This window comes from Sphaeramia orbicularis, chromosome 8 (genome assembly GCF_902148855.1).
Source record: "Sphaeramia orbicularis chromosome 8, fSphaOr1.1, whole genome shotgun sequence".
Lineage (NCBI taxonomy): Eukaryota > Metazoa > Chordata > Actinopteri > Kurtiformes > Apogonidae > Sphaeramia > Sphaeramia orbicularis.
Genome location: NC_043964.1, coordinates 19,625,997 through 19,651,959, shown reverse-complemented (window position 1 = coordinate 19,651,959; position 25,963 = coordinate 19,625,997). Strand labels below are relative to the sequence as shown.

Below are 25,963 nucleotides of genomic sequence, written 5' to 3'. Positions count from 1 at the left end.
TTTTAATTCGTTTTTAGAGCAGGCTTACTAGTTTTTATTAGTTTTCGTTATTTTCTAAATGCTTAGTTTTAGTTTTTTTTTTTACATCTTTCATCTTCTTCGCCGTCATATTTAAATAAATCCCAGACAGGACTTTGCTGCTTTCTCCCAACTTTAGTCTCAATGTTTCCAGGTAGAGTGGGGACCAGAAGACAACTGTAAACCACAAGTGACGGACCGTGAAGTGTCGTATGGTGCCGCTAGATAAAATTGCTTGAGGGAAATAAATCGATCTCATATCAATCCGACATTGACAAAGACGAAAACTAAGGGAATTTTATCCATAATTTTTATCCATTTTAGTTAGTTTTGTAAGCACACAATACAGTTTCAGTTAGTTATGTGTTTTTTTTCTTGTAATTATAGTTTTTATTTATTTCAGTTGACGAAAATGTTTTTTCAATTCTAGTTTTTGTCATTTCGTTGGTTTTCGTTAACGATAATAACCTTGGTCAGCAGTAGTGGTTGTAGTAAAAACTGAAAATATGTCCAAACTTTGAGCCGATTACCTAAAATGTTCAGTTGTTGGTTGTATTAATGAACTCAAGTGGCTGAATGGGACAGAGCGCACAGTCAACAACCCGGAAGGGGGTGGGGTCATGTGCATTTAAAGGGCCAGCGCTCAAAATAATCGTTTTCGTTATTACTGAAAAATAGGATTGAAGATTGACCTGTGGAGTTAAATTAATGAAGAATTCTTACCTAAGCATAACATTTACAGTTTAAGTAAACCATAGGGTAATGTTTTAAAATGCATAATTCCATTTAAAAAAAGCAAAACGTCGCTCCTTTAAGTGTCTAAAGTGTTATGTTGGTAGGTTAAACTAGTGTAAATTATGTAATGTCAATGGAAAATGGAAATAAAAACCTCTTGACAAATATCTTGTTATTACAGGAGCGGTTTGTTATGAGACAAAAAGCAGATTGTTTTCTAGTGGCAGCATTACACTGCCAGTCTCTAAGGGATTTTGGATATTAGCCTGGGGCACAATGGTCATACTGACTGCTCAGCATTAAAGGTCAGACTGGTTTGTGCTGCTAAAGGTCACAAGTAGGGTTTGGACGTGTGCTTCTGCCCTCTTTTTTAATGGTGCTTTAAAAGGGCACTGACATTGACTTAAAGACTTCAGGTTGAAGATGAGGACTGACTAGTTTGAACAACAACATGCTGCCTGTACTTGTTGTAAAAGTTCCAGCATTTCTTAGAAATCCCAGACAGTTCTTCCAACATTGGCTCCTGCCTGTACTATATACCCCTTTTGACTGGAATCAGTTTATATGTTTAGATCTTAGCTGATGATTACCTCTGCCAAGAGGGATACGTGATCATTCATGTCTCCCCGTCTGTCTCCCCGTCTGTCTGTCTGTCTGTCTGTCTGTCTGTCTGTCTGTCTGTCTGTTTACCTTTCTGTCGGGAGACGTACAGAAAGCTACAGCACCAATTTCCAATGAATCTGCCAAGGATGAACTCATTAAATTTTAGTAACTGATTAGCAAATACTGCCTTTGTTTTCTGAATTTTAGTGACACTTTAATCTAATGTTTTCTGCTAATGGTTTATCAGGATTTAAGGACCCAAACATATTAAAATGATTTATAAAAAGCTGCTGCAACTAGATCCTCAACACCACTGCATTCAAAAAATAAATTGCATGTAGATACAAGGACATGACAAACAATAGCACACAATAATCCAATGCATTACATATATATAAACACTCTTACATTGCATACCAGGGCTATATTCTCCAGTGTGTAGTTCTTCCATAGATCTAATCCATGTTCCATTCGGGGTGCATATAGACTAACACATTCTGTCTGTGTGTACGACTGTGTTATGTAGCAGGGCTTACTAACAACCTCAAAAAAGAGATGTCCTCACATTTCTGTTTATTTTAGTGCCTTTAAGTGGGCTCTGAGATTGCAAGGTTCTCATAGGCTGCTCTTGTAACAAGCAAGTGGTTCTAGTTATACACTGTAACTGGGCATAATGTGGCAGGGTCGTAGATTCTTTTTCTTACCTGTACAAGTATGATTGTGTCTGGCTGTTAGATTTGGTTGTACTAAGAATGGAATGAAGTACTTTTACTCAAGTACAAATTTATGGCATTTTAATAGTGTATTTGCATTTTATCTAATTTTATTCCACCATTTCATTACATGTCAGAGGCAAATGTTATTTATTTATTTTGAACATTCAAAGAACAAAATAAAACAAAACAAAGCAAATTAAAACAAAACAAAATAACATTAAAATGAACAGAATCTATCTTCAAGTATGTGCAAGTCTGAATTTTGCATGGTTGAACAGGAGTAGGAAGAAGTATAAACTTATTTAGTCCTACCCCTCAAGTGCTTTTACACCTTTATCACTAACTTAATACAACAATCAAACAACACATTTTTATCCTAATTTTAGCATTCAACCACAACAAATACATAATGCAGTAATTAAATTAGACACAACAATATTCATGGCAGTACAGTCATACAAACAGACTCAACAATTCAACAATTTTCTTCAATAATTACACTGGTCTATAAGGAAAATGCTTCCAGAATAAAAGTAATGAAATTTTACCACATGAGAGTCACTGATAAAGAAAAATCAAGTCAAAAAATGCTGGTTGGCTGAACTTTCCAAGATACAGCCTTGGGTCAAAATGTGAAACTCAAGAATTAACGAGAGAATGGGTTTGACTCAAAAGGAATATTTGTCTCAGAGCTACAAGATCTACTTCAAAACACTGTCTGCACATTAGAATACATTCAATTTACAGGTTCTATTTAGTGGAAGATTTATAAAACTATTATATAAATGTACAGAAACCAATATATATATAGATATATATGTATGTGTGTAATAACACTAAATCATATACCTTGAAAACATCAGCAAACCGGCACTTTTGTTATTTATTTTCCAATTAATCTTATTAAAATATGTAACATTTAGCACATTTAATGTCTGAAGCAAATCATTTCTAAAAAATTGTAGACCAGTGTTACGGCATATTTAACCATACGACATCATCCATAAACAAATAGCCCTCGTTGTCATTATTAAATACTGTACCTCACAAGAATCAATTCTTTATATCTTATTTTTAAACTGAATTATATTTCATATTTGTTTTATCTCCACACTCAATTTATTCCACAAATTTATTCCACAGATGGTGATACAGAAACTTTTTAACGTAGTGCGTACTTTATGAATCTTTAAATTTAATTTTCCCCGTAAATCATAGCTTCCCTCTCTTTCACAAAACATTTCATGAAACATTATACATACATACATACATACATACATATACACTGAAACATTATAAAATTGTTCTTTTTATTCTTAAGATTTAGTTCATTTTGAGGTCATAATTTCCCATGGTCTTCCTATTTAGTACATAACTTTGAACAGATTGATTCTGAATGTTTATGATACATTTAGAGACTGAATGCTGCTTTATGGGTTGAGAAAAATTTCCTCTTTTTAGACTACATAAACTCTTAAGAAACATGCATTGTCACGAGTGAGTTCATGAAAAGTTGAATTTTAAAGATGCGCTTTTCTTACAGAACTGCATTGGTGCAAGCGTGTGATTATCTTGTAGAATATCATGCAGTGCTGTAGATCAAACGATTAATTGTTCAACTTCATTCTTCAAACTTCCGCAGCAGACAAATTCAACATATACATCAATGCAGCAGTTAAATGAATCCAACAGACGTCTTATTTAATAATGAACATTAACAGCAGGAACCATTTTACTGTGCTATTACTTTTCTTTATTACCTCCGCCAAGGAGGTTATGTTTTTGCTGGCGTTGGTTTGTCTGTCTGTCTGTGTGCAAGATAACTCAAAAAGTTGTGGATGGATTTAGATGAAAATTTTAAGAAATGTTGATACTGGCACAAGGAACAAATGATTAAATTTTGGTGGTGATCGAGGGGGGGCACTTCTCTGTCTTGGCGGAGGTCTGCGCTCTAGAAAAGTGCTTTTCTAGTATTAAATATATTTAACTGTCAACGACTTAACTCATGTCAGGTTATAATGGTTGTAGTACTTTTTACTTGAGTAAAAGATCTGAATATTTCTTGGAACTTTAGCTCAAATGAGGTATAGACAGGGTCAGGTCAATGATACATAGGAAGAAAGGAAGTGGCCTCTGCATTCGTGTAAGCTGAGTCAAAGCAGATAAAGCTATATTCAGACTCAATGATTAGCGCTGACTTCCGTGAGGAGGACCCATATGGAATTATCAGATCAATAACGACATAAATCAGGAGTAGGAGGAGGAGGAGAAGGTAACTGAAGGCCAGATATCCCAGGGAGAGAGGGAGGGAGGGCTAGATTCATTTCCTGAGTACTGATCCCAGGAGGAGGACAGGAAGGAAGGAGGGGTTTGTCACTTGTAGCTCATATGCTAGTTAGACCCAGGAACTAGAGAAAATAAACCAGTAATTAGACAAATAAACGAGGAGAGATAAAACCTCTAAACAATCTAATAGGCTGGAAATGGACCTTGGCCTGAGATAACAAAGTCTGAATTCACCCACAACACTGTTTGAGTTGATGATGGAGCGTCGCCGTATGTATGGGAAAGAAAAGAAGGAAAGCGTAGCGTTTCAGTAGATTTACAGATGTTTTTGATGTTTATGGTTTTAACTATCTAAGGCTGTGACCTTTTGAACCTTTCGGCCTCCTTCTGACTGGCGTGAGGAGGCTGGCTGGGAGTCAGTCCGGCGTCGCTCTGTCACGTTTATTTTCAGTCCCTCGCTCGGTCCCTCCAGCCAAAGCGATAAAAGAGATGCAAACTGTCCACATTGGCGTGTTGTGTATCGGTGTGTGTTCATGTGCTTGCATGGTGCTAGGGAGGGAAAGTGGGAGAACACTAGAGGGTAGATATTTGTGGAACTTCTTCCAGTCCCCCTTGTGTGACCCCCCGCCCAACTTAAGAGTATCAGAGAGGCTTGTACTTGGCTCAGTGACACATGGAGGTGGTGGGGAGGGGATTGGGAGGGGGGTTCACAGCCAACTGTCTGTCTCTGGGCCAATTAGCTATCCAATGGGAGGGAGTCATCAGAAGGAGACTTGAGCTGAGATGGAAGCAAAGTTATTTACATCCTCTTTCTGCTCCTCCACACAGGCACGCCGTCACAGAGGTGTCTGACGAGATGAAGAGCCTAATCATTGAGAAGAATAAGATGGGCCCCGAGGAAGAGCCTGAACTGCTGGTTAAAGGTGAGTCTGATTGACACATTTTAAAAAAATAATAGCAAAATTACATGCACTTTACATAAAACGGATATAGAGCAAACATTAAAAAAAATGGCATAACATTTAAGTTTTTAGCATAACATTTAAGTTTTTAGTCTTTTAGTCTTAATTTTTTTTAATCTAATTTTTATATATATATACACGTTTACAGTATTTTAGATTATTTATATATTTCGAGAGGTGTGTTTTTATTTATTTTTATAACTGACACTGTGTTGAGCCAAGCACCTGAAATTTCGTTTGATAAGGTACTGATGGTGCATTATGAAATGACAATAAAGGAAGTCTGAAGTCTGATAAAATGTCACAATTAATGTAAAATTAGATCAAACTTGACTGACAGGTGCTTGCATATACCTGCTATGTCCAATTATTTGACATTAGTGACCAGTGTCATGTTTTCATCCCCTGAATCAGGAGGAAATTGCAACCATGACTTAAATATTTCATAATAAATGTAAAGGAATGAAAGCATTTTATACTTTCTTTTTTTTTTTTTTTTTTAACTTTTTGACTGTTAATTAGGTAAAACTGATGTATTTGCAAATGGACATGAGTGATCTATATGTAAAATATTCATGTTTATATTGTGACTTCTATTGTCCATAGTATATATTTTGTTGCCCTGATTGTGTTGTAATATGTTGTGAGACTAGTGGAACTCTATTGGAATACAGCTGCCATTTGATGACTATTTGTTTTATTTTCCCATTTTCCCAAACTACCAACTAAATGATTTGAACTGTACTATAAAGCAGGACACTTTGGCTTTTTATGGCCTTTTTTTTTTTTTCTTTTTTGCAAGAACTTTGCCACTGTAATACCACGGCTCACTTGCAAATGCTCCACCAAAACAAGTTCACTGCATGGTTTTGCACTAGATGGTACGATTGTGATTAGTTTAAACCAGCATAAACAAACTAGACAGTTGTTTGTCCAATTCCAGAATGATAATGGATTCAGCCAGACCTTTCTAAAGTGTTAGCACAGCACTAAAACAAAGTGTAGAGGCAGGTCTGGCTTTGCGAGACTGTCTAACATGTACTGTTCTAGTTCCATGCTGTGCTGTCTCACTGTCGCCAGCCCCTCTCTGACCACATGTGGCCCACAGCTGCTCCCACTCAGCCACTCTTTCTGTGTGTTCTTGTAAGGATTGCTACTGGCACCCGGAGCGCCATCCTGCATGTTTGATACTTTTGAGGAATGATCTCATAGGATATTTCAGTATGATTTTCTTTCTTTCTTTTTTTTTCTTTTTTGCTTCCTGCTACTGAATAGGAGAAGTAAAATGCCAGCACTTGGATAAGTTACGTCCTGTTTGGGATGGCGGCAGTCAGATTGCCTAATTCTGACAGCAGTTACTATGCGCCGTTGGCTCTCACCCCCCCTCCCTCACTGATGTCCTCTGTCTGTCTCTGTCTGACTGCTGCAGGCACTTTCCCTCCAAAACAGAGGACAGTGATTTTTCTTAAGCCATAATTACATTGTTACCAAGCATTTCAGATTTTGCACTTGTAAATCTGCCATCCAACAGTGAAATATTACCTTGCATTTCTGTCTTGAGTGCTGCATGAGGACATCCTAGAGTCCTCTACTGGGGCCTTTACACGTGCCATTTTTCAGCTGGATATCCCCAGGCTACACGGGGTAAATATACTGCCCTAGTATTTAAAATAGGCCAGCACTATCGCTGATGGTGGCTGATGAGGGGAGGGGGGGTAGATTGTAGAGGGATGTTGACATTGGTTTATTGACATACCTTCGTTTGGTTTACAGTAAAAATGAACTGCTCCTCACATGATTTAGATCTCGTCATGCCCCAGTAAACTGCTGCTGAATTTGTGTTCGACTGTTTGATCCAAAAGGAGATTGGATAGGGTTAAATTCTCATCAATATTTCAGCATGTTGGAAATACATACAGTATATCTGTTTTGTAGTCGGATTTTTTTCACCATTATTCTGTCATTTGCTGGTGTTTTTGGCGTGTGGTTCATGTGATGACAATTTCTAATTTTTTGTTTTTTATAATCAAACAAGCATATGTCCAGTTTTCCAAAAAAAAATCAAAAAAAAAAAAAAAAATCAGCTAAGAGCAAACAAAACCGTAGTACCCGACCCACATTAGTCCACATTCACTTAATTACGAGTGTTATAGCGATTCTATTCTGTTATGTTTTCTGTAGATGTTTTATCAAACTAAGAGAGGAAAGGCTTCCATGTACTGTAAAATTTCTCGGTTGATCCTCTGAGAGAATAATTTGATCTTTTCCAGTTTCAAGAAAGACATTACGTCTGTTATCCAGGTGTGTTCTGCTGGAGGTTTAGGCAACGTCCAGTATAGGAGGATACATCTATGGGCAATCAAAGAAGCAAGTGATGACAATTTTTGATGTTTAAAAGCAAAAACAAAGTTTGCCCAAAGTGAAATAGTGATGTCCCTGAACAAAAATGAAAAAAAAAAAACCTAAAAAATATGACAACCAGCAGACAAATCGTTTTAAAATGTATGCTTGAAATTAACTTTACAGCTGTACTTTGCCTGTATTGTATTTTATTACAGTGTCATTTAAGTCCAATGAACAAACAGTTAGGGCTCGGAGAGTGACAGGAGAGCTGAGGTTTGTAGTTAAGAGCTGGAAATACACAGAGAGAGATTGTTTGCTCAATCTGTGTTTGAGGGGGAAGGGCGTTGAAGGTCATAGGTCACAAATGAAACAAATTAAGGGTGAGCCGTGGTCCCCAGGGGAGACATTAGCTGGCCACAGAGATGGGATCCAGATGGGGGACCATGGGAGGGTTATACAGGGGGTCCCAGGACTCTCCTTCTCTCTCTCTCTCTCTCTCTCTCTCTCTTCCTGTCTTACTTTTTTCTTTTTGCCTGTCACACCGTTTAAAGTTCCCAAAAAGAGAAGCATCTGTGGGATGTCCCCTGTCTGTACCAGAGGCGTCAAGGTAGCCAACATGCCCTTCTCTCCATGGCTCTCACCGAGTCAGCTTGTCTGCCCCTCAAGCGAAACATCCAGTCTGTCAGCAAGCTTATCCCGACTTACCTCATAGTTTTTATTTATCCATTTCACATTGCGTTTTTATGCCGTTCCCCTCTGATGTGGTGATAAGTACCTCCACAGTTTATCGCTTTGGGCTATATTGGGTGGGTTTATGGTGGGTTCAAACCTGCTACTTATACCCTATAGAAGCATTCTCAAACAGGAAACATAGCCTGAGAGGCTGAACCTTTGCCCCCTCCACTCTCTTTATTTTTATTTTGGAGAACCAGCAAAGTGGTAGAAGCTTTGCACAGCCTGGGAAAGCCATTTCAAGGGAAAGAGAGAGGAGAATGGGAGAGATTAAAGTAAATGGGAATAGAGTGAGAGCAAAGGGAAGAACGATGCAGGCAAAATGGAAACGGGCTGACAGGTGGCACGCAGCTTTTTAACCACAGAGGAAGTTGTGATGCTGGCGTGGCGTCACTCCTGTTTTCACAGGGTGGAAAGCCTAATTGTTCCTTTAAAAACCACTCGCAAATATGCATGCACACGCCATATGCACTCACATGCAAAGCCATGTCACATGTGGCATACTGCCAGTGTAGATCATTTGTGTGCCCCTGAAAATAGACCCACCCAGGCTGGTAACGGTCCAGATGTCCTGCCAGAACCCTTGCCATCCTGTCCATCAGCCCTCTGGATGAACTGTGACCCCCTACCAGGGCCCTTACAGCCTCTTCTCTGTTCATTTCTCTCTGGGGCAGCATCCGGCCAGGACTCTGCCAAACGTTTATTTATCTAGTCTGAGATTAAATATTTATTAGGAATAATTTGCACACATTGTTGGATAGGGAGAGGTGGTTCACTGTTGTTTGGGAAAAGTGGATCTGGACTACTGCAGCTTCCAAAGCCTCAGGACTTTGGGAGCACAATAATCTTGATTTGTAGAGCCAAGCCTGGCAAGACCAGCAGGCATGCCTCTGAGATGGCTAAAGCCAGGTCTGTTTTACTCTGTGTCACACTGTTCCAGTAACACTCTCTCGCTTTGACTTTTTCTCACTCTTAAGTAGCAATTATGTTGACTGCATGCAGGCTTTAATGCCTATGCCATTAGCTGGCTATATTTTTATCCCCTACTATTTACCCCAACAAGAAAGGCACACACAGACTACATCAAACTTTATGGACAATTACATGCCTTAGGGATTATTCTTAGTATAACTAGGCACAGGAACACCGGTTTAGTAGCTCCTTTAGTAACATGCCTACCACGTAAGCCATTTAAAGAGGATTTTTTACCTGTTACTATGATTTCAAGGAAGAGTCTGAGAAATTAATGTAACAGCCAGTCCAACTGCATTTTTCTTATTGACACTTTGATCCTCCAAGCTATGGATTACTGTACCTTTGAAATGTAAGGTGTATATCAACAAATCCACCTTTGAATATCTAAAAATTTAATTTTACTCAGCATCTTATCCCTTTTATTAATGTTAATATTAAAGTACATTTTTACTTTCAGCTGTTTCATTAGAATGACATAACTGCTACATCTTTACTTAGGGTAGTTAGGATATTGTATAACTCCTATCTGCATGTTGTTTAATTTAAGGTTGACTTGTCATATGACAAATATTTGCTTGTGTGTTTAAAGGATGGCTTTTGCGGGAGGTGCGGGGGAACTGGATCAAGCAGCGCCGGTATTGGTTTGTGCTGACCCAGGACTCTCTAGACTACTACACTGGACCAGAGAAAGGAGCCCGCAGACTGGGCACACTCGTCCTGACCAACCTCTGCTCTGTCATCTGGCCAGACAAACAGACTTACAAAGAGACGGGTGAGCATGACACACCCACATGTATGAGTATACAGGCTGATGCAAAGCTAACGTACAGTCATGTACAGTATACTAACCCATTATCTGTGTGGAGTCCAGTAGGATGTGTGTTATTCCCCAAAACAATTAGACATTTTAAGGTATTCCCAGGAAATTGTCATGGGGTTTACGATATGTATGCGAATTTTGTGGTCTACTTTCTTTTCTTATGAACACTGGTAATTCTGAGTAAGTTTGGGAAACCCCAGCTGTGCCTCATCCAAAACATGGCTTAAAGTTGGTCTAGAAACCACATATTTGAGTAATCGGCGGGGGCATCTGCACTTCCCTAACTGGAATTAAAGAAACAAAGGAGAATGAGCAGGAAAATCTTTTGATGTCCTGCTAGAGACACAGACATGACTTGTTCTTTTTGAGTCTCAGTATTACTCAAACATGTTGCCCTCAGTCTGCGTCTGTCTGTCCATCAATAGAGGGGATTATATCTTGCGGACTTTACCAAACCTCTTAAATCATCCAATTCCTTGTACAAACCCAAACCCAAACATAGTTCTTGCTAACTCAATATTCCAGGGGACTTTTCTTGACAGAAGTGCACTTTCAGCAGTGGCTTTGTCACACCATTGGCGCTCCATTCGCTCTTTCATTACTGAATAGCTTTGTGTTCCTCCTAAGCCCCGAAGCAAAGTGACACATCAGAGATGCATGAAATACATACTTCCTCTGTGTATTTTTGGTTGTTACCATGAAGGGTTAGTTCCTCTTAAGGGCATTGATTTGATCTTTAAGGGTTTTATCCATGTCATCTTTGACCCTTTACTGGAGGGTGGACAATGGCAATATTACCATAATCTTAGTTGTAAAACCTCTTCATTTTGGTTTTGTACTGAGTACTTAAACAAAGATGGATATGGTGCCAAGTCACGTAGCAGGAAAGCTTGATAACAGCTGTGGGGCTGCAGATCAAGCCTGGCTGCCAGGGGTATGTCTAATACTTCCCCTGCATAAGGAGGAAGTGCACCTTTTTTACATTTATTGCACCTAGAGGAGACGCACTTCAGAGTTCACACTTGTATCCTAACTCAACTGTAGAATATCCGGGGTTGTTTGGTTTTGGCGTGGTCCCAGATTCCTCTTGGACTGATCTTTGATCCTAACTGAAACTGAGAGGAAATCAGGAAGAGGGAGCACCACCAGACATGAACATTTCACATTTCATTGCTCTGTCCCACATTCACTTAAATTACATTTCAGTACATACAGAATAACACATTTTTTGGTGTGTTTGTATCAGGCTACTGGAGCATAACAGTATACGGGCGGAAGCACTGCTACAGGCTGTACACCAAGCACTTCAACGAGGCTGTTCACTGGGCATGTGCCATCCAGAAAATTATCGACACCAAAGCCCCGGTGGAAACGCCAACCCAGCTTCTGATCCGAGATATTGAGGTACATCGCACAACACATACAAAATTAACCTCGCACACTTGCTGCTATTGATAAGGGCCATCAAACACAAACAGCCATCAGACTACACATTATCCCCCGCAGCTCTGTTACCATGGAAACCACACGACCACACTGGGCCGAGAGTCCAAAGTTTCCTCCTGTTGCTTTTCTCTTTCGAATGACCTCATCTTATGCACCGCATGAGTTCCAGCCCATACTGAAAGCTAAAATAACAAAAAATGAAACTGAAAGGTCATTTTGAGATAAACGCATTTCCAGCAATTGAATGCTCAAAAAGCTGCGATGGCTTTTTGATTCACCTCCTCTCATGGTAGGAGTGAATGAAGTATGTTTATAGGGGGGACGGCTGTATTTTTAGACCTGGGGTTGCAAGAGAACACAGCGTGCCGGAATCTCATTGAGCAGACAGATGACTCGTCTTGCATCAGTCTGCCCCTGGGGTGAAGAGAGGGGCAGTTTTGGCAGAGGAGATTAAGGAGGGCTTGGCATGAAGCAGCAGGGCCAGATAAGCAGTCCTTTACTTGGCCTCCTGTCTCCTTAATCTCCCAACGAGAGTCTCTAATCTCAAAGAAAGTGTTTAATCTGCTGGCCTCCGTCTGCCTCGGTCTGCTTCGTCAGGAGGGGCCTAGTTTATATTTTGGAGAAATGGAAGAAGCCTGCTTTTAAAGCATCTCTTTTTTTATTATTGTAATTTTTCTTTCCAGTAACTCAAATTGGTCTTTTCTTCATTTTTAACAGTTTTGCATGTTGCTTCCTCCTTCTGTCACCTTCACACACATACACACTTTCTCAAATAGGTGAGTTATTTTCCCTCTGAAGTGTGAGATTAGACCTGCTGCTGTAAAAATCAAAGGGAGAATGAATAGAGGAGCGTTTGTGTGGAAGGGACTGCTTGCTTATCTTTAAGGCATAGATTTATTCCACAGGCACAGATACAAGGGAGACCAGGGATTGTAGTTTCAGTCTTGGACACACAGCCAAAGGCCATATGTGAAAGACAGAAAAATAGGTTAAAGAACTAGATTATTTAGATGAACTGTTCTCTCTGCCAGACATTGTAATTACAAAGCAATCATAATACATAATACTAGTAATTAATTATTGCAGTAATAAAGTTCAGTGCTGACATCCTGGAATGTGGCAATGTTGCTTAAAAGCAAGCCGCAAATGGAAACACGAGTCTTCAGTTTTTAAGTTATTTAAAGTTATATGAAAGAGACAACAAAGCAAAATTGTTGTCATACAATGAGCACAGTGTCATGATAACTGGTAATATTCAGTGAGAACGCATGTACCGGAGCAAAACCAAAGGAAATACAAGACGGACTATAGGCTTAACTGTGTATATCATCTGGTGTATCGTGCTGTATCCCACTGCACGTGGTCCACAGCAGCATCTCATTCCCACAGTTCAAACAGACAAGCCTGTCACCAGTGTGCACCAAACACTTCAGAAGAATGTGTCAACTTTGCCCCACTAAAGCAGGGGGAAAGCAGGCTTGTCTTGTAGCCAGAGAGAAAGAGGGTGGCAGGTTTGGGGGGATCTCAACGAAGCAGGAGAGAGCCAGAGCAGTGGCAACGTTACTAATGAGCAACAGGTGCTGGAGGGCAGGAGCATGGAGGCCATCTGTAGTGCTGGAAGGCATCTACCCACATACACAGCGAAAGACACAAACACACGCACTTTAAACTCATTGACACCAGCGCATAAAATATAACGTGTCAGTCATGCTAGTGTGTTTGCTGGGTCATCACTTGACCTTTCCTGCTGCTTTGAAAGTTACCAGATCTGAATTGTGACCCGGGTCAAATCAAACCTGGTCACCCCAGATGGACGAATGCACATACTCAATCACAGGCTCACCGACAAGCTGCAAGCCATATTGAAGACATATGAAAGTTTTTAGAATGCTGTCTGTTGACATCACCGTCTCTTGTGTGTTTTTAGGAGAATAAATTCAACCCTGAGGTAGTCGAGCACATCTACCAGCACAACCCCATCCTGAAGTACACCCAGGGCCCCCTGTATGCTCCTCTGCTGCCTTTCCCCTACGGCAGCCTGGAGCACAGATGTAAGTATTTAACATGTAGATGTCATTCATCATCATATCAAATGTGGGTGTAGTTACAGGTTAAAATGAGAACTGTGATAAATAGAAATTATATTGCATTCAGGCAGTGGGAAACTGCTTCAAATCATATCCTTTTATACCCAGATCACAGTGGGAAAGGCTATGGCTCAGTGCGCGAGGAGGCTGTGAAACTCTTCAACTGCCTGCAGCAGCTGGAGTCAGCGCGGGAGTCGGTTCCCATCATCCAGGGTGTGCTACAGACCTGCCTAGACCTGCGGCCCCTCCGTGATGAAGTCTACTGCCAACTAGTAAAGCAGACCAGCTACACGCCTGCCCCGTACACTGCTGCACACCTCCGCTACTGGCAGCTACTCACCTGCATGAGCTGCACCTTCCTGCCTGGGCCCACCGTGCTTAAGTACCTTCGATTCCACCTCAAGAGGTGAGATGCACACAAAGGATAATAGGCCCTGTGAAGACCTTGTGTTAACATGCATTCTGAAATACCTGAACACAAGTGGTCAGCTGTATAGTAAGTGTCGGTGATTAAAATAAAATTGTGTTCTCTATTGAATGAATAGAATCCTTGGAAACAATAAGTTGAGTCCTTGAAATTATTCTTGACTGTGTCATGAGATAAATATGATACAAGTAGACAGTTAAGATAATACAAAAAAATAACACTCAGTGGCACCATTTTCTGTGCATTTCCACTGCAGGAGCTCTCACTAGAAACGAGGAACCTTTTGAGAATTTCAGTTCATTTCCTCCCCAGGGATCAGGGTCTAAATTTAATTCAAGGGACTTTATTTTAGGTTGAAAAGGTCCCTGCTAAGAGGATAGTGCTGTCTAAGAGTTGAGGAATTTAATATTTCGGATTGGTCAGTAACTTGCTCCATTTTATTTCATCATTTTTAAAAAGCTGTTGCTGTATGCATAGTTTTCTGTTGTTTCAACGCATTACCACTGAGTCATCATAGAAGAAAACAGATGACAGAGGCGTCAATGAGTCCAGGCCTGGTTCTGCTACTACTGAACTGGTGTGAAACGGTTTGTTGGAAAGATCCGTACAGAAATTTCATGTAAAAACTCTTTTTCACACATCAGCGGACTAAATTTCCTAATCTTCACCATAGCTGAAATGGAGAGAACCAACAAGTTTGAAAGAACCTTTGAGTTCTGGGACTAGAGTTCTGGACTAAAAGTTCCAGGTGCTGTGGGTGAAAACACAGCTTTAGTTCCACATAAATGGGTCATCAGATCAGGAGTCAGTTACTGGTGGCGTCAAATTGTGCACAAGAGAATAGGTTGAATGCTGGGACATAAAGGTGAACCCGTAGTGTGTAGTAGCAGGAAAAACACGGGGTCTAGACAGTGGACAAAAAGCAGGCGCCAGTGCTACTAACCACCAGTTTAGATATAGCTGCGTGATATGCTTTCACATTGTTAGCATGTTCCCTTAGACGCATCCAATATTTTAGGCCTGGATTTGCAGGTTTGAATTAGCCCTTCTGTCAAGCACGCTAATCTAAGATATTAACAGTGCTAATCTCTTGCTCCAGATTTTCTGTCTAACGCCATGCCCTCAAACCACTAAAGTTTTCTATCTATAAGCCTGTACTGGGAATCACCCTCTAGCTAATGGAACAGTGGCATGCAATGGCGATTCGTAATGCTGTGGAACTCGCTGCCTGTGTGTTTTGATACATCGTGCCATTGCTCTCACGCACTCTCTCACTCTGGATCAGTGCTGAGGCTGCAGCTGGGCAAAGCTAAGACTGGAGCTGGGCAGTGGGCCCAGAAACCCTCCTCCACTCCCCTACTGCCCCAAGAAACCCCCAGGGAATGTCTGCTGTCAGAGAGAATAGGCCAGAAGAAAGAAAGCAGAGAAGGAGGAGGGGTAAAAAGGAGGAAAGAGCAGAGAGGGGTGAAGAGAGGAGCGTATAGTAGGATGGATCACACAGACTCAGTGGAACATTCCTAATTATGTTTCAGCAGGACAAATCCCACCCTGTGGCCATATATTTATGAGAGAACGAGGCATTAGAGGTATTGAGAGGACCTCTTTCTGTCTGGCAGAACATTTGAAGCCTTCTTTATTCACCTCTCTGTCCTTTACTTTGTGTATTATGTGACAGCCACCATTATATAATTGTTTCCTTCCTATTTTTCCCTCTGTGTTTACATAGGACTAAGCTCAGAATACGTCAGGTTGTATTTCTCACCTTTCGTATTCATACAAAGTGTGTGAGGATCTGATTGGAGAGCTTGTCGCCGGCCTTTTGTGCACCTTTTTTTTTTTTTTGTGAAAGGAAAAAAAAATTAAACCAGCAGCTCACACATACTCACCTACCACTCCTGGACACTCCGCTGGGAGGAAGTTGCAGGTCACTCCGGTTCACAGAAGCGGAAACACCTTTTCCTGTTTTGTGCACTGCCCAAAGTCAAACATGTTTTCTTTGCCATTTTCCTTTTCTTTGAAGGACTGAGGGATTGTGTGCCTTTTAAGTCTCTAAGAGCTAAAGTGAGAACATTTGTCATTCCTCGCCTCATTGACTTTCTAACATTACCACCCCAAAGAAAATAAAGAACTCCACTGAATCAAAAGATGACGCAAAGTCTATAACCATAGTTTGACACTTGACAGATTTGAAGTCACTGTTAACATAAGCTATGAGCGTTTTGATTTTGTTGGCAAATTTGAGGTGAACATAATGAGATCGCACAAACAGACATGCATATTCACACAGTTAATATATCCACTCATTTCATTCTCTCACTCCTTCTTGCAGGATTCAGAGCCAGAGTCCTGAATCTGAGATGGATAACTATGCGTCATTCATCAGCGAGGCTCTGGAAAAGACCAAGTGTCGGGAGTGTGTGCCATCCTGGGAGGAAATCCAGATGCTGATGAGCAGACAGGAGATGCTCTGCACGGTGCATTATCCTGGGCCCGGATCCTGCCAGCTCTACATCAGCTCACATACGACCGCTAATGAGGTGCATTTGATCGCATTTCACTTCTCTATGTCTACAAACATCCAGTCTGGACTCGAGCGATACTGCTTTTCTGCCTTGTTGTTTACTCAGAGTCTAACCATTTGTCCATCTATACCTTTTTGTCTCCACACTTCCTTCCCCTTTGCCCTCTCCCACCAGGTGGTACGAAGGATGCAGGAAAAACTCAGCCTGCAAGACAGCAAAAACACATTTGCACTGTATGAGCAGAATGCACTGTGGGAGCAGCCAATTACAGGCAGCGTTCTGATCGCAGACATCCTGACCAGGTTGGAACCATACATGTCAGTCTTCACCCTATAAAACACACAGACACCGCCAGGAAGTCAGACGCAGTAAAAATGAGCAGACAGTCAGACACGCTATCAAAACTTGTTGAAGTGTGCCAGGAATCCAAGTTATTTGTCACTTTGGAACAAAGTGGTGGATTGTGTATTATTGTCATTAGTCCACATCCTATGCTGAGTGTTATCCAGTATCCTTGATAACTCGTGACCTTGTCTGGTCTCGTCAGTTAAATACGCTGGGAAACTGAACTTGTGTCACACGTCTGTCACCAAATCCAGGCCAGCCACTGGATATCCAAGGTGAAGCTGATGTCATTTAGTTGTACAAGGCAAAGTCTCAATCGAAACGATAAGGCATCCAGCGGGAATAAAAGGGATCTGTGTTTTTTTAACAGGCGTGGGCGTTTGTGTCCTCACAGTATTGAGTGACAGGGTAAACATGAAACTCAGCAAAGTGCCAAGTTACTAAACAACAATATTACACACTGGGGGAGGCGATGTCTTGTAAAATATTAACAGCTTGGCTTAGGATTATACATGCACCATTTATGTATTGGTGAACATTCATTCACTGTCCAAGCTTTCTGACCTTTTCTGTCCCTCTTATGTGCAGCTTCTCCACCAAAGAGGCAGAGTCTAAATCCCAGTGGAAACTGTGTTTCAAGCTCTACTGCCTATTAGATGCTGACAGCATATCAGTGGACAGCATCGAGTATCTCTTCCTCTTTGAGCAGGTAATGAGGCAGAGCACTGCTTCTCAAAGGGAAAGGCGCTTTGAGATTTCAGGTCATTGTAGTACTGATAATGAGATATTGCTTATTGTCCTGCAGTGTACAATCTAACAATGTATTTTTTGTTATAATTGAGGTACTTGGAGATCTTTTATTGAGTATTTAAATTCAATGTGGCTGTATACTTTTATTAAATACCACAATATTGCAGAGGAAAGAAGTGTAATTTTAAATCCACTGCATTTGTCTGACAGCTTTTCCATTTACAATTTTTCATACCCCTCAAGTTCAGTGAAAACCAGTATCTTAAAATGTGTTTATTAAACTTTTCCATTTTAATGCTCAGAGAAAATTCTCTTGAAAAACAGGGTTCTCACAGGACAGCAGCACTAACAAACATATATGATGTTGACTAGAATATGTTGCGCTGTTGTAGGTAAGACTATGCAACAGTATATAAAGCACTAAGATGCAACATACACATTAATATTAATCCAAACACATCATATGAAATAGTAAAACATTGATAGGAACTATTTTATATTTAACTGTATACTTTACTTTTCATACTAAAAGTAAATTTTGCAACTAATACAGAGAATAAGCTCTAAAAGCTGTTCTTCCAGTGGAGTATTTTTACAGTGTGGTAAACTACTTTTACTTAAGTAAAGGATCTGAATACTTTCACCACTGCCTCAATGATTCATTTCTCGTATTTCACTGGATTATTATGTTTTTTTCTTAGAAATCATTAATGTCTAACACAGGCTGTAATCACAATAAAAGCATGAAAAGCATGACTAAGAGCACTGGCTATGGTGGCAGCCAACGCTGGCTTCATTAGAACATTTTTCCTGAGGTCTCCCATAAAAGAGTTATAGGACAAAATAAAACGGGGTGGGGCTGAAAGACTTGATGGCAGAACTGGGGCTATTACCAACAGAGCTATTACTGACAAACTCCTTCCTGTTCTGTCTTTATCCCTGGTTGCCCTCGCTTTGGCCTTTGTGCTACAGTGCCATGAAATGGTGGTGCGTGGCCAGCTGCCAGCCAGTGAAGAGGACCTCCAGGCCTTGGCTGCTCTGAGGCTTCAGTGTATGATGGGCGACTTCAGCACGCACGCTCCCTGCCCACCTCTGGACGAACTCTTCCCAGGTCACATGCTAGAAGCCCGGATCCTCATGTCCCTTTCTGCCCCTCAAGCCTTCCTCCTTGCCAGTTGGCGGCTCAGGGCTGCCCCACGACACAGCGCTTCCCCTCGGGCCTCCTCACGGGAACGCTGTGGAGCCACACAGCTACAGCAGTGCACAAGCAAAAGGTGGAGCAGGATTTGCGTCTGCGGAGCCGACTGAAGGAGGAGGCTGCAGCCGTCATGGGCTCCATCTTGGAGCGCTGGAAAGGTTTGGCTGGCTACAGCCGCATGGACAGTATGGCCGCTTACCTCACAATTGCACGCCAGTGGTCAGGCTTTGGATGCACTCTGTATGAAGTGGATTTTTATATTGTGAGTACCATGAGGTCATGTTTCACTTGTACTCTTACTTAGAAAGTAATTCGGTGCAGGTGTTTCACTTGAGAATAATTGAGTCTCATAAGTTCAATAAAGGAAAAATGTTGTCACTTGTTAAGTGAACAGTTCTGACATCTGTTTACTTCCTCCTCCCTCCAGAGTTCAACAGGGAATTTTTCCCAAAAGCTGTGGCTGGGTGTAGCTGCAACATCCGTGTCTCTGTATCGGCAGGGAGAAGCAGAAGCCCTGGAGTCTTTTCCTTATGGCCAGATCTGCTCCTATGGCGTATCTGACAGCAACACATTCAAGATCACAGCGGGGGATCGTGATCTGCTGTTTGAGACAACCAAGGTACGATGGGTTACAACCTGTGTTAACACTGTGTGTTCTGAAGTGACAATACTGTAATCCTACTGTGGTCTTCATTAAGTCACCAATGGGCTGCAAGTCTGGTTAACCATCCAAACAGTCCAGGATCATAAGTAATTAACAATTCCTTAAAGTATACATATATCTATATAAATGTTAGATTTGAAGTGCAGTTCTGCATAACTGCTGTTGTTCCATTTTTTTCTTGGTATTTAGTTACACATGCAAACACTGAACATCAGAGAACTTCATAAAACCAGTCTATTGGTGCAAAAGATATATAAATATGCACATTTGTTTTAATTTTTTGTTTTCATTTTCCAAAAAAATAACCTCATAAAAATCCATTTGGGTCTTAACCTCATATTAAAGTCTTGTGGCTTTAAGTATGCAGTTGTTACTTTTAGTCATCGATATTGGTTTTTTGTTTGTTTTTTTTTTTTGCATATGGATAAAACTGAGAACAATCTGTTACAAACCAAAGCTATTTTTTTTCCCCTCAGCTTTCACACTGTCTCTATTCTAGTCAGAATTCAGGTTGTGCAAAGTGAAGGGCCAAGGGGCTTTATCACAATGAAGTGTTCTGCACAGGAAGTGAAAGAAACACGCTGTCTGCTCATGATACCCCCCCCTCCCTTCAGCTCCCTGACCCACTTTAAAAACACTCATTAATTTGGTCTAAATAGAGAGCACACAACCTGCCCCTGCTCTCCAACCATCGCTAACCACAAAACGTCTAACTTCCTGGCATTAAATGGTTACTGGGGGTGAGTTTTATTGCAGTGGTTAGATTAAAATATTAGGCAAAACATTTCTCAGAAACATGGATGTTCTTCCAAACAGACATTTTTTTCAGTAGAGAACAAATCTTGCCTTTCATTGGGTAGATTTGCCTGCATCTTCCCACACTGAACAAAAATCCCTCTGTGATCTCTCATGGGGCACAAAAGTGGCTTTTATTTATTTATTGGGAGTACAGGCGAATTGAAGGACAACATAGAAAGTCTACTACTTTTATGAACTTAAGGCCTCACGTTGCACTGACCTGAATGTGCAGGTTTTTACTAACTGGGCAGGAAAAAAGAGAGAGCAAATTGGCAGGGGTAGATTATGGGTTGCTGATTCAAGGCTTACAGTTAAAGTTAAAGAGTAGGTGAGGGCTAGAGTTTGAGGACTGTTTAAGTCAGAGCTCTCACACACCGTGTTTAGGCAAGCATTAGCAGGACTAGGGTAAGGGTAATAATCATGGTGGGCAACAGTGTTTTGGTGGTCACATTCATCAAGGTCAGTGCAAGGGAGAGAATGAACAAGTGAACTCCTCCACTTGCTCTTTTTTTTTTCCTGCAGCTCTGGGTGGGTGACATATTGAATATACTTGATGTATTGCGGCTTGTTCTGTGGGATGTAGTAAATGACTATATTGTGAACATCCGACGTAAATTGTGTTTTTTTTTTTGTTTTTTTTTTTAAAGCTGCAGACATGAGATTTGCTCGAGCATTTTTTTCTCCTTCTCACAGACACGCATTCATTATAAACGGGTCGAGTGAAAGGGTAAAAAATGTATTTTACCGAGTTGCACGATGACTTGTTTGTGAGATTCATGTTGTAAGCTCATGTGAATTTAAGTCAACTTCAGTCAGGCTTTAAAAACTGGCAGCACTAGAAATGTAACCTACAATGCAAAAAATACTTCAGAAACACAGATCGCATTTTCTGTGCTCCTTGAGAAAATGAGAGGAATCAGTTGGCTGCACTAAATTAAGAGGGTGAGATTGTTGTGAAAAAATATTTATTTAATTTTTCTTGTTTTTTTTTTACATCTAATTTTCGTATTATTATTGATATATTTTCTTATAATTATATCCTGTTGTATCACTATCAAATATTTAATGGGTGAAAAGAAAGAAAAAACAATAAAAAGTGAATCACAAAAAAATATTTTAAAGAGAACCTAAATGCATGTGCTATTAACTATGCGCATATTTGCCTATTTTCATGTTAACAGTTAGTTTTAATGTTAGCTACTGTCATACCATAGAACAGGGGTGTCAAACTCATTTTGGTTCAGGGGCCATATTTAGCCCAATTTGATCTCAAGCGGGCCAGACCAGTAAAATAATGACTTAATAACTTATAAATAATGACAAATCCAAGTTTTTCAATTTTCCAATTAAATTATGAAAATATTTACATTTTACAAAAAAGATGTGAAAAAACAGAAATTTCACTTGAAAAATTTGTGCAATTTTAACAGTATTATGCCTTGACTTATTATTTATACATGTACATTTACACACAGTGTTACATAAACATTTGGTAACAGGCAGAATATTGTTAAAATTTTGGAGTTTGGAACTAAAATTTGAACAATTTCAACAATATTACATCTCTTATTAACAGGTAGAATATTGTTAAAATTGCACATTTCGGGTTGTTTGTCTTTGTTTTTATTTATGTATTTATTTGCATTTTATTGTGAAAGAATAGTTTTGTAAATGGAAATATTTTTACAGTGTAATGTTCTTTTTTTTCCACTTAAATTTTTTCCACATAATTTTTCACAAAGAAAGTTTGTAGTTGTCATTATTTATGAGTTATTGTGTTATTTTTACTGTAGATCACATTGGTCTGTATGTGGACCCTGAACCAAAAGGATTTGGACAACCTGGACTGTTTAGGTTCATTTTTGCACTTTCGTCCTGCGGGCCGGAATGGAACCTTTAGTGGGCCAGATTTGGCCCCCGGGCCACATGTTTGACACCTGTGCCATAGAACAAATGAAGGTGTTTTTATTGATCATTTGAGGCCAGATTACAGAAGTATTTCTAAAATGCATGTCACAGTCCTTTCTGTCTCACTGATGCCTCATAACTGTTACCACAGAAATTTTAATTCATTTGGCATACCTGATCTGTATCTGACTTAATCACTATGTCATTAAATGATAGAAAACCCTTCATCACTCTTCAAACATCACTCTAAAATCCTCAGACATGCTATTTTTATTCTGTTTCTGCATGTCCATGGTCAGTATTTCCTTTTTTGCTGACCCTCTAGATTCTGTAATTCTGTTATGTTCTCATTTGTGTTCAGCAGTGAGTGGATTTTAGCTTCAAAATGAAAAAAAATGACAGCACTCTCCTCTAAACTGCTGTTGGATTTACAGGTTCTATGATAGATAATATAAACACTCATAGAAATATAAATTAATGTAGACTGCGTATACGTTCCGCATGTTTTTATGGGTGTTTTAAGCTGCATTCCGTCAAATTCTGACTTTAGCTAGTAATAAAACAGTGGTGTAATATTTCTAGTTGATAAGTATCAGACATTAATCATTGGCAACACATTAAGTGTGTAAATACATTTCCAGTATATCTATGAGCTCCATTCATGCTGCCCTTCAGCCTCACAGGCCTTCCACACCTAGTTAGCATTTGTAAAGTAGGATTGGACAGTGGCTGATTTTGGGAGGGACTTAGCGAAAGGTCAATTAATATCCAATTTAGACTTTATTACCAGAAACCATGAGCTAACCATGGAAAACATGGATCCAAATTTGTGGTTTACTAATGTTCTTACTGGCCTTGGCAGAAATCTGTGCTTTGTGAGTGCACTTTTATGTTTCTGGAAGCACTTTTTGTTTGTTTGTGATAAAGTATATATAATTTTTTTTTAATGTATTCCAACCTTAGTTTGGATAAATGAAACTTGTATGGTTTTGGGTTACAGCTGAAAGTTTAGCCACACGACAAAAATCTGATTGGTGTGTATGACTGTTCGGCTAAAATAGATCGACATTTGACTTTGATCCAATACCGTCCAGCCCTATGTCAAAATAGCAAAATGTCCGCATATGTGAGGTGTCTTTCTGTCAAGACACGTGTCCTCCTGAATCTGCCAAACATCATCACGCTCAGCTTCTGGATGATCCAGTTTTTCTTGCAGCTGGATGACATCATGGTTCTCCACCCTCCTGTGACGGTGCCAGACACTGAGACTGCCACCAATCTGACCTCTCCTTCCCTTTTCTGTCTCTCTCTCTGTCACAGCTGACTGAGATCATGCAGCTGATGAATGCGTATTTCAGTGCCATCCGTCACCAGCGAGGGAAAGGGGAAGATGCAGACATCACCATCTCAGAAAGCACAGAGGTGGGTTTTCATCACTTGACCTCGATGCCAGCGCCCACCCTCCTGGAGCTACCTTCACACCCCGTTTGAGACGCACCATATACCCAGACACCCTTCCAAAAAACCCCCCCCTGTTGCCCACCTACATACACGTGGCCCCTGAGGCACCGCCCCAGTCCTCAGGCCCCCACACCTCCTCCGCTGGGAACAGCACGGCAGCCAAAACAAAGAGAGGGCTGTTTTCGCTCCCCATCCATGAAAATAAACCCTTGCTGAGCTTTCCAGCTGAAGGAGTGATAGAGGAGGGAGGGGAGGCGAGGGGACGGGACGGGAAGGCGAGGCAAGGGGTTCTGTTTTGCAAGTGAGGCCAGAAACCCACAGAAACCAATGCGGCTGCTGATGAGGTGTCACACACCCACCCGCCCTCTATCCTGTCACGCAGCCACCGCTGTTGCCCTACATGGCGACCACCTCACCCCCGGCTCACCCAACAATGTGAGACGTTGGTGTGATCTGAGGGAGACAGTTACGGCACCGATTAACTGTGGTACTCCCCTTATGAAGGTATGACTTAAAGTGAAAACACTACATTGCCTCTTTTTTTTTCCCTCACCCTGTAAGTGTGCCGTATTTATGTTGCCTTTCCTAGAAGGCAGACTTCTGTCATGAACACATACATACACATTCACTTACTCTCTCACACACCCCTATGTTCATCAGAGACTGTGAGTTTTCATAAGGTCCCGGCCAGGCTTGCATTACCTGGAACTGTTGATGCAGTAAGCCATGTGATCTTGGAAATGGAAACAGATGTTGAACTCTGTAGCTAAGTCACTTTGGCTGCCATGGCCATATAGACTCTTACCTATGGGAAAATCAGCTGTGTGGATCTTTTTTTTTTTTTTTTTTTTGGATCAAGAAATCCCTTTCTTGGATGAGGCATTCAGGATCTGGATTAATTATTTCACAAAAACCAAAGGATGTTGGAGCTGTTTCTACATTGTTCATACCAAATGCTCTGATTTGTCCTTTGTCATGCTGCTTGTCTTGGTTAACACTTGACTCATTGGATAAATGTGCTTATGTCAGCTACCATCCTAATGCAGCTCTACTCTGCTGAAAATAACAGGTGCTTCTCTGTTTATTATTGTTATTTTCACCGTGTATATATTCTGTAGAGTACAAATGAAACCCCACGTGGATCATTTAATTGGTGACACCATGTTTCCCATGCAGTTTCCTATCTGCCCCTCTGCTATTTAAACTTTTCTAATCAGCCCATGGATGCTTTTTAGTATTATTTATGCAGACTTGCTTTGTTTGTTTTTTTTTACTGTCCTCATGTCTTAAATGCAGATTGCATACATTTTGATATTAGGTTTCATTTAACTGATCAGAGCCATATATGCCTTTGGTTCAGTTCAGATGTGTAAATCCTGTGTAGCTCCGTCTTTGTGTTCACTGGTTGAGTATTGTTGAAGCCAAAGTTTTGCAAGTCCCAGGTTTGAGAATGGACCAAAGATGTTTTTTTTTTTTTTTTTGTAATAAGCTTTTATAAGAATTTATCCCAAAGCAGACAGACTCCCCAATGTATGTGACTTTTCAGTTTTCATCATTTATTCAATATCACACCAATAGTTGTATCCTTCACACACCCTATTTTATTGTAGATGACTGTGTAGGAATTCAAGACCATAAATAGCCATGTTAAGTGAATTTTACAGTTCTGTCTGCTAGAAAAACCCCTACAATAGCCAGCCTCAAAACTCCAGACTTAAATCCTCTCACCGTGGAAGGCCTTGACGTCATTGCACAGTCAGCCCTATCTCCTGCACAGAAGCAGGCCCTTTTGCTTTTTCTACTGCAGCTGCAGGCAGCTCCAAGCTACATATATGAAAAGAAAAAAAAAAAGTCAAACTGCGGATGTTGCTTTGTATTAAGCTTGTTTGTATGCTGCATGGTACCTTTTTATGTAATGTGTGTATAGTTCATTGCACTATTGTTTGTTTTAACTAACTTGGAAGTGCAATAAAAACTATAAATACTGTATGTAATTAATAAAAACAGCACCATTTTAACATACTTGGCCTTTGTTACCATTGTTTGGGCTCAGTCCTCATTTCCCCTGTTTAATCTTCAGAAACTAGGGTTTAGACTAGTGAAGCAGTGTAAGACTATTGTTTTGAACCAGGCGCATTTTATAAAAAGCTGACGTTTGGCGCCAACT

At 40.4% G+C, this 25,963-nt stretch overlaps 2 protein-coding genes across 2 annotated transcripts in view; both read left to right on the top strand.

Annotated features, from left to right (window-relative positions):
• LOC115424974 (pleckstrin homology domain-containing family H member 3-like) overlaps positions 1-19,098 on the top strand; it is a 37,582-nt gene extending 18,484 nt beyond the window's left edge. The window contains exons 3-11 of the mRNA XM_030142401.1: positions 5,187-5,281; positions 9,960-10,142; positions 11,437-11,594; positions 13,564-13,687; positions 13,832-14,129; positions 16,480-16,687; positions 16,847-16,974; positions 17,606-17,726; positions 18,740-19,098. Of these exons, the coding sequence (XP_029998261.1) occupies positions 5,187-5,281; positions 9,960-10,142; positions 11,437-11,594; positions 13,564-13,687; positions 13,832-14,129; positions 16,480-16,687; positions 16,847-16,974; positions 17,606-17,726; positions 18,740-19,075 (1,651 nt within the window). The 3' untranslated portion in view covers positions 19,076-19,098. The remainder of the gene's footprint in view (positions 1-5,186; positions 5,282-9,959; positions 10,143-11,436; positions 11,595-13,563; positions 13,688-13,831; positions 14,130-16,479; positions 16,688-16,846; positions 16,975-17,605; positions 17,727-18,739) is intronic.
• Positions 18,975-25,818, top strand: LOC115424977 (unconventional myosin-X-like). The gene is made up of 3 exons (XM_030142404.1): positions 18,975-19,227; positions 19,393-19,584; positions 23,656-25,818. The coding sequence occupies exons 1-3, from the start codon at positions 19,096-19,098 to the stop codon at positions 23,824-23,826; spliced, it is 495 nt and encodes a 164-aa protein (XP_029998264.1). The 5' UTR covers positions 18,975-19,095; the 3' UTR covers positions 23,827-25,818.
• The last annotated feature ends 145 nt before the right edge of the window (positions 25,819-25,963 follow it).